We start from the raw sequence: 9091 nt of genomic DNA, 5'->3' as shown, positions 1-9091 counted from the left end.
GGACGCCGACCACGAGCACACCGACACCTTCGGTTACCTTATTCTATAGCTTTTCGGTTTTATCGTGTTGTCGTGTAGCGGGGAAGGCTCCACATGAGGAACTCTTTCACCCCCCCCTCGTTATGTTGGGCCTGACAAGCCCATTTTCATTATTTCCTTTCCTTACCTTGTTTGTTTTGCTGTTTTTGGACTTAAGGAAGGGCCTATCTTCACCCATATATAAGGGGAAGAGGTGGGCACTTCCCCTTACTTTGACCTAAATTTGAAGATTGGTATTTTGAGAAGAAGGGTCAGGTCGTGGAGAAGAATAGAAGAAAGAAGAAGAAGAGGAGGAGGAAGAAGAAGAGGGGAGGAAGAGGAGAAGGGGGAGAGGAAGGAGGAAGGGCAGCCGCCGCCACCGCCGCCGCCGCGCACCCGCCGCCGCACGCCTGCGGCGCCCGCGCCGCGCGCCCGCCCGCCAGCGCCCGCCCGCCAGCAGCCGCCGCCAAGGCGCCCGCGCCGCGGCGCCGCCGCGCCGCGCGTCCGCCGCCAGCGCGCACCGCCGCTGCGCCCGCCGCGCGCGCTGCCGCCGCCAGCGCGCCGCGCGCGCCGCGCGGCCGTGGCGGCGCCCGGCGCGCCGCCGCCCGCGCCGCCGCCGCCGTCGCGCCGTCCCGCGCCCGCTGCGCCGCGCGCTCACCGCCCGCGCGCCGCCGCGCATTGCCGCGCGCCGGTCGCGCGCGGCCTCGCGTGCCCACCGCCGCGCGCGCCCATCGCCCGCGCCCGTCGCCGCTGCGCCCACCGCCCGCGCGCCGTCGCCGCGCGCCGCTGCGCCAGCGCGCCACCGCCCGGCGCTCATACCGCCAGCGCGCCGCCGCCCGCGCCGCGCTGCGCCCGCCGCTGCGCGCCACCGCCAGCGCGCGCCGCGCCGCCGCAGCGCGTCCACCACCGTCGACCACTCCCGCGCCGCTCGCTGACTGCGCCGCCGACCGCCTCCGCACCAGTCAACCTCCGGCGCACCCGACTACTCCCTCCTCCGGAATCAGTTGGTGCGAAAATCCCGTCGCCAGCGCGACGAAGGTACTCTGCTTTCCCTAGCCTCTTTACGTCATTTATTTCCGTCAGTATTCTTTCGTATTGCCTCCACCGCGCTCGGGTTAGATAGGTGAGTGGGACAGATTGAGAGAACGACGAAACAAAGACGAGCGTCTTACCTGTCCGGTACGAGTCGGGACGCCCCGACGCGTGTGAGCATTCCAGTGGGAGTTGCCCCATTCGACGGCGTGCGCGCCCTCGACCCACCTCGGACGACTTGGAGGGCTGGACCGACCCAGCTTGGCGACCCCGTCCCGCTCGGGTTGGCTCGTAGCTTGTCGGCGCATTGCACGTACCGTTGTAGAATCATCGTCCTCGTCATCGTCATACATATATTTCTGTTCTCCGCATATCCATCGGTTGACGTCGTGGACGTAATCCGATCAGTTAGCGATACGACACCGAGTTCCTTCCTTCGGTGGCGGTCGGACGCCGTTGAGACGACGTCCGGCATCAAATGTCCTGTTATAAATCATCTTCTTCATCTCCAACTCGTTGCAAAGATCTTGTTGATCTCCTCACCACAAGACGCTATCGTGGAGTGGGTGGAGCGAAAGAGAGATAAGAAAGGGTCCAAAATCTGCATGGCTTAGGCACCAAAACAATGGGAGGAAAGAAAAACTATAAAAAACCTGAAACCATAATATAAACCTTTATTATAAATATACAATGAAAATAAATATATAATTTTTAAAAACTCAAGTAATTATGTGTCAACTCAACAAATCCAATGCCAATCACACAAAAACAGACATATCACTACCTGGAAAACACTTGAAACATGATTCTTGAAGCAAAGTTCAAGGATCAAGAGGAATCGATTAAGCTTTTCATTGCCACTCAAATATTAGATCATGCCTATAGTTGGATGTGTGGTAGGAATGATGGTTATTTATGTCTGGGAGAAATGATCCTTACAATAAAGCCTGTATGGAAAAAACATAGAGTGTTGATAGATGTTTATTTACTTGGGATTTTTTCAAATTTCTGAATTTTTATGTATTTGTTTTATTATTACCTGGCTGAGGAAAATTTATGGGAAAGAGATACAACCTTAGCCAATATTACATTCATGTCTTCAAAATTCTAAATTTCATCCAAATATTACAATCTCTTTAATGGCTGTCTTCCAAGCTACAATAATAACTGAAGGTATAGTAAGATATGTTTATAAATATCTACCATAACAAACATACAACTCTAATGCATTCTCTATTTTTGGGCAACGTTGGTCACCCATGGAGCCATAATTTCGAACTTAAAACGAGATAAATGATGCACTATCAGATTGCTAATGATTCAAATGGCAAAAACCCAAAATTTCGATAACATGATCCAAGTGAATTTGGATGAGTAATTAACAACATCAATTAATACTATTGTACATCATGGGTACCTTTTTCTCAATGGGATATTGAATAATATTTTCACATTCCATATGGCAAGCTAGTTCATAAGATGTAACTCTCCATAGTGAGAGGTTGACCTGTAAACAATGTTAGTATGTGGAGTAGTTTTGTTGACAATGACCGTTGTTTAACAATCATCATAGTTATAAGATCCTTCGTCTACAGAGTATGACTGACTCTAATATACATTTTATGAAATTACATGCAAACAAAAAACTACTTGCAATGAATTTCTTAGCCACAAAGCTACGGTTCGACATAGGGATGGTAAAAAAATTATGTTAATTCTTAAACATGCAAACGAACAGGAACACAGAAAATTCTTAATAAATAGTGTTTAGGAATGGTTAATGAACAACACCTGGCTCCCCCTTTTCCCCTCTTAAACTTTCCCACAAAATTACAGGTATTTGAAAATGCCATTCCTTTGTGAAGGATTTGTGAACGAACCGAACACAAATATGAACATAGATTTTCACCTGTTTGTTTGTGCACAACATGGTTCGTTTGTTGCCAAACAACTGACTTCCCATCCCTAGTTTGACTATAAATGATTCTGTTCTTTACACATATATGATCTGGCTCTTTTCCGAAACCAATCATCAATGGTATGAGTGATTTTATTTCTAAATTATATCCTTTTTAACCTGCTCTAGTTAGTCATTCAAAAAATCACTATACTAATGTTTCTCTACGTGGATATCTTTATCTCGATGCAATCTGGATAGACAGTGATCTTATTGTAGATTATTTATTTACATAGAATTCAAGCTAAGGAGAAATAATACATGTTAAATTCTGAGGCTGACCGCTGTCCACTTCTTTTAAAACATAATGCAAAATCCACATGTTTTAATTTTATTTTAATTTACATAAATATGTCTCTGCCACGCGTCACGACATAACTGGACACTTGGAACGCAGAGTCTTCCCTGGTCGGCGGTTGACTGCCTACGTTTACTGTCTTTCCGACACGGTTGACGCGTTTTATTTACTTACGCGAACCTCGAAAGGTTTGTCCCTAATTAAAACTAATAAAAGGTTTTTATACAAAAAACAATCTCCTAAGATTCTTCGTTGATTCCATTTTTCTACAACTTTCTTGACGGCCATAAAACCACAAAAGTATATTTCTTCGGCCCGGCTCGATATAAAGTATTAACACAATTTATACAAAAAAAATGTTTTTAAAAAATTGCATCCCATCTGTGACTGATTTATGACATCCACCGCCCAAAACCGAACATAGAGGGAGAGGAGAGAGAACGAAGAGAGAGAAAGAGGAGAGAGAAAAGGAAGATCTGTCTTCTCCGCGGTGTTTTTCTCTCTTTCTCTCTCTTGGATGCTTACAAATATACGTCTCCAAAGATTTTGAGTTTGTTCATCGCGAGAGGAAACGGGCTCTGATTTCTGCTGCGGGGATGCGTTCTTGATGCATCAAAAGGTCATATTGGTTTAAGATTGACTTTGAAGCGCGAGGTGAGAAATTTTGTGTAATGCTTGTGGTTTTTGGTTGTTGTGTGGTCTGGATTGATGCTCGTTCTAGCTCTCCTTGGGTGTTTGTCCGTCTGTCAGAGCACCGTATATTGTTTTTTCTGATTTCTTGATTCTCTACTTTTGCATGACTAAGCGTGGAAAGTTTATCGCTAGATCAAACTTGTGTATCAGGTGGAATTTTCAATCACAGATTTTTTGGGACCGAAATTGATACTAGGAGGTGCTTTTTAGTGACGATGTTACTGAGAATGAGAATTATTGACGACTGTGGGTCTGTAATTGTTAACGCTGAAATCAAATATCTGGCATTTCTGAAACTTCTGATATTCCCCCTTCTTAATGAAACCAGAATAATGGCCAATGGGTGGCGTATGATATCAGAGACGTGAACGATTCTTTTGCTTTGAAAAATGAGACGCTAACGATTCTACAGATTCATAGCTCCAGTGCAAAGAAATGAACGTCCTTTTGATTTAAATGAGATTTTCCCATCTGATTGGGGTTTGTCCTCGCCCAGTTAAAACTAGTGTGTAACTGGGACGTTCATGTCACTTTCAAGTAGCTGGGAGAAATTTCTCAGATTGTATGTTAAGTGGCTTTCTTTATGTTACTGAAATCTTTTTTTTCTAATAAAATTTTCACGACTTTATGAATTTTCTAAAATAAGGAAACTCAGTGCTCTCTGATCGAGTTTTGTTACGCTTGCTTTGCTTGGGAATACAAAATGTTGTCCCTTGTCAGCAACTGAAAGTCAGCTCTATTAAGTGGAGTCAAGCTTAATCTCCGTGAGCTGTTGCTTGAGTTTTTTATTTCTCTTCTTGGAACGGCTCATTCCCTTGACTTCTGCATGATAATGGTTGATACTTGCTATGAGCTTCCAAATTAGTTTGCTGATATAATTTTAGAAATTATTGGTTATCTACTGCGTTCAAATATAGGGGAAAATATAATCGCAAATAATTGATAAATAGTCAATACTGAGGTCATGTTAATTATCGTTGACAGTTTTGTGATACAACATATTAGATACACATGCTTTTCTACACAACGTCTGATTCCTGTTCGTGGCACATCATTTATGACCTTATAAGGGGTTTTTTTTTGGATGATAACTATTTATATTTAATTTTGAGGTAGGTCTCCTGTTGTCTCCTGACGTTTGTCTTTTTCTTTATTTCTACTCCAATTATCAGGTCGCAAACAATGCGTGGTGGTTGGTTCTTTGGAAATCTAAACCAGGACAATGGCTTTGATAACTTCTGTGTTGAACCCTTCCACTTATCACCAATTTTTGATGGGCATTTGATTTCTAAATTTGCGTCATTTATCGATGGGCGAACAGATTTGGCCAATAATCTTCATATTCCTAGAAATATAACCTTTGGAGCCATCACTTGTGTTTCTAAGTTCGCTGGATCCTTTTTCCTTTGGTTATCTGGATCATCCGTTGATACAAACAGGCCAAGATCCAAACAATCTCCACCGCCCATTGCATGTGACCTTCACGGATTACAGTTTGGTTCTATATCTCAGGCATCAAATGCAATGCCAGTGTTTTTTGATGGTGTTGCAAACACTACTATAAGACTATGGACTAGGGAGTTTGGACAGCTCCGGTCTCATCCCATTGTGTCTGTAGTAGCTGCCTTTCTGCCTCCATTTGACCACACGTATGTATTCTCGCTAAATACCTTTTTTATGCTACTCATTACAGTTAAGGTTTCGTAGATGATGATGAATTCATCATCATCCTTCGCAATCTCATCCTTCTGCTTGCTATTGTCATCATCCTAGCTGCATACAAATTATGAGGACGATGATGATCTGTCATCATTCCTAGTACAATGAAGAGCAACGAGAGGATGTTATGATGATGCAGTGTCGTTGTTATCCGTTCCAGTGTACGGATGACTATGGCGATTATCTCTTGAATACCAGCATACATTTTCCTCATCTTGGCTAAGACAAGTGATGAGGACAATATGAGTCGTCATTGTGGTGAAGGTTGTCTAACTTTAAAGGTCATTGTTACAGTTTGATTTATTGAGGATTTCAAGGGATTTCTCTATATAATTTAATATTATTCTGACATGTTCATGATTGTGTTAGAATTTTTTTTAACGCCAAGCAGGTCATCTAGACTACTCTCTATGCCATCTGAGATGGCTTCGGAACAACTATATGAAAAACAGGGTCCAGGCCCCTGCAGAGATAGTATTCACGGTTGTGGTACCCTTTCCTTGCCGAACATTAATTTAATTGGCGATGCAGTTGAACCCAGGACTGGTATCAAGTTTCCCGCAATATTAGACAACCAAGTATTTGGGCAAGATTCCATGGAGGTGTTTCCCCGTTTTTCCTAAAACTTACTTTTCTGTAGTTATTTTTAATTATGCAACTATTGAGAGTATTAAGATTAACCAATCTTAAGTTATAAGTTTGGGACATACACTTAATCTTTAGTAATAAGTTGCAGAGATTTAGTTGAACTCCAGTTTTTAAAAGTATGTTTTTGATAGGTTCTCGCCCTCTAATGCCCCCTCTTCTCTTTTTCCGTTATTCTTTGTACTATGCCCTCTCTCTCTTTTCTCTACCTTAGCTCTTCAATGGCCTTGATTCTCTCTTCACTTCTTTCTCCTCCTCTAATTTAAATCTCATTGGTCATTAAATTTAAGATCCGCTTTTGAGTCTACAATTTCATAAATATTGCGTATCCGTGCCTTTAAATGTGGAATGTTTTTTTTTATGATTCAGGTACTTGTTGGAACCGGTTATCGAACAATGCGAGTGATTAAAGTGAAAACACTGAACGTATATGCGTTTGGATTATGTCAGTAAACTCTCAGCAAACTCTTGTTTTTTTGTTTTGTCTCTTCTTTTCATTGCATACATCATACTGAGAATAGGTTCATCTGGCAGGAATATGCCAATACCATATTTTTTAACTTTATTCTCCATAATAGATACTTTTCTTTCTCTTACCAGACATTCATCCTCATTCCGTCTGCAAGAGACTAGGGCACAAATATGGCAGGATTCCAGTGGGTGAGCTGAAGAATTGCCTAGACTTTTACAGTGATCTTCTGAGGCATGGCTCTATATCGTCTAAGCTTAATCATTTTTTCTAGTTTCGTCTCTTTATGTCAGCAGGTTTTTAATTCAAAGGAGAATGATCTTTCATTTTCTTTCATGAAATTATTGTTTTTTGGGGACGTGGTTTCTATGAACCATTAATTGAATCAAGTATAACTTATGCAGGGAAGATATTCATATGACTGTCCGGCTTGTGGTCAACTGCAATGGTCTGAAGATTAATTCAGTTAGAGAGTAAGGATCACGACTATCATCATATATTATATCATTTATTTGTTAACTTTTCAGAAGGCAATTTCTTCATGGGTTCATCATGTAGACTCTCTTGCGGCTTCAGCCATCCTGGCCATTTAAATTTATAAATTGATATATGGACAAAACTTTTCTTTCTATTATAAAATGTTCCTAGTTCTTAAAAAAAATAAAATAAAATGTTCCTAGTTTAATTCTGACCTGCACTTTTACTTTTCTAAACTTATTACAGCGCATTCGAAAAATCCCTCCGAGCCCGGCTGCAAAAGGTCTTTATCATCTTCCATCATTTCTCTTTTTTTGGATGGGATATTATTGGAATAAAATATGACGATACTTTTCAATTTTTTGATGACATTAGATGAACCCGAGCACAGACTACCACTGCCTAAGTGTATTCGGCTCTTACTTTCAACGAGACATCCCATTACCTCCTGTGAGCATAAGCTTGCTTTAACCTTCCCTTCCCTGAAGCATGGACACTCTGACTTGGATTTTATAATTCAGGGTACGACCATCGACTTCCGTCGCACGACAGATGGAGTTTTTGTGACTGAAAGTGAGTTTTCAGATCTGATGAATTGGAAAGGAACGTTATTTTAGGACATGTTTTTCAAACGTGCTTTTTGTTGCGCAGTAAGCGGTAAAACGATTGGCGCAGTGCAAAGCAGAGACTTGTGCAGTGAGTTTTTCTTTCTTTATGTTGTACGACATTTATTAATAGACTCCTACACAACTCGTCTCCTCATTCCCCCCCTTTTTCATGGATTCTCCTCTGTTCTTTGATTCTTTCATTATCTCTCTCTTTTTTCCAACTTTTCTGTGTTCTACAGTCCATTTTTCAACAATTCCCCTTAATCTCTAAGAGCCAGTTCTTTTCACCCTGTACATCTCTCTATCCCTCTATCTCTCCCTCCCTCCTTCCACTGACCCACCGCTTGTTCATTTAAGCACCGTCTGCCTGCTTGTCTGTTTGTCTGTTTGTTCATCTGTCTGCCCCGCAATCTCTCTTTCTCTCTCCCTCTACTCTTATCATTCTATATAAGTATCCATTCTTTGGTTCATCTCTCTACTCTTATCATTCTATATCTCTTCTACAGTCCATTTCTCTACGGCGCCCTTGTTAATATCTAACAATTAGATCTGTTCACCACATTTTTATCAGTCCGTCTGTCCGTCGTGTGTGTCTGGAACGCCAGCTGATGTTCTTATCCATCCGTAGGGGCCTTCTTTGATATGTATGTGGGGGACCTCCCTGTCTCAAATCAAGCCAAGGAGGAACTTGCTGAGAATGTTGCCGGGCTCATCCGCTGTTGCTGACTGACTCCGCAACCTCGTGGCAGCTGTACACATTCATTTATTCATATCAACCTCCATTAGTTGGAGATATATATGAACTTGCAGGCTTAATATAATCACTAGGAAAGTGACCCAAAAAGTGGCTTGGTACATAAATATTGTGAAAGGAAATTGGTGGAAAGTTCCATGCAGGAGAAAGCAGGTATCAGTACAACGGGACTAAAAAATTGTCCCATCCGAGGATACAGACAAATTTTGGGATGAAAATTCGTCTCGGGGACCACCAGACGGGACGGTTTTCATCCTGTGGCACGAAAAAACCGTCCGTCTGGAGGTCTCGGACGATGGATGGACGGAAAACCGCTGGATTCACATCCGATGGTTGAGATGTTACCATATGGCCTCGTAATGATAATTTGCATCAAAGTCCCTGTAATTTTGACGTACTTGCGAATGGATGACACTCAGAA

The 9091-nt window shown here is 42.5% G+C and overlaps 1 protein-coding gene across 1 annotated transcript; it reads left to right on the top strand.

Annotated features, from left to right (window-relative positions):
- The first annotated feature begins 3722 nt into the window (after window positions 1-3722).
- On the top strand, window positions 3723-8806 carry FAP2 (Chalcone-flavanone isomerase family protein). Its single transcript, XM_078584890.1, has 11 exons — window positions 3723-3959; window positions 5171-5647; window positions 6109-6319; window positions 6732-6807; window positions 6963-7065; window positions 7236-7304; window positions 7555-7591; window positions 7684-7758; window positions 7830-7881; window positions 7960-8004; window positions 8545-8806. Exons 2-11 carry the CDS (start codon window positions 5181-5183, stop codon window positions 8640-8642), a joined length of 1233 nt encoding a protein of 410 aa, XP_078441016.1. The 5' UTR covers window positions 3723-3959; window positions 5171-5180; the 3' UTR covers window positions 8643-8806.
- The last annotated feature ends 285 nt before the right edge of the window (window positions 8807-9091 follow it).

Source organism: Wolffia australiana, chromosome 13 (genome assembly GCF_029677425.1).
Source record: "Wolffia australiana isolate 7733 chromosome 13, ASM2967742v1".
NCBI classification, from domain to species: domain Eukaryota; kingdom Viridiplantae; phylum Streptophyta; class Magnoliopsida; order Alismatales; family Araceae; genus Wolffia; species Wolffia australiana.
Note: the sequence above shows the minus strand (reverse complement) of the source record. Positions and strands in the feature narration are given on the sequence as shown.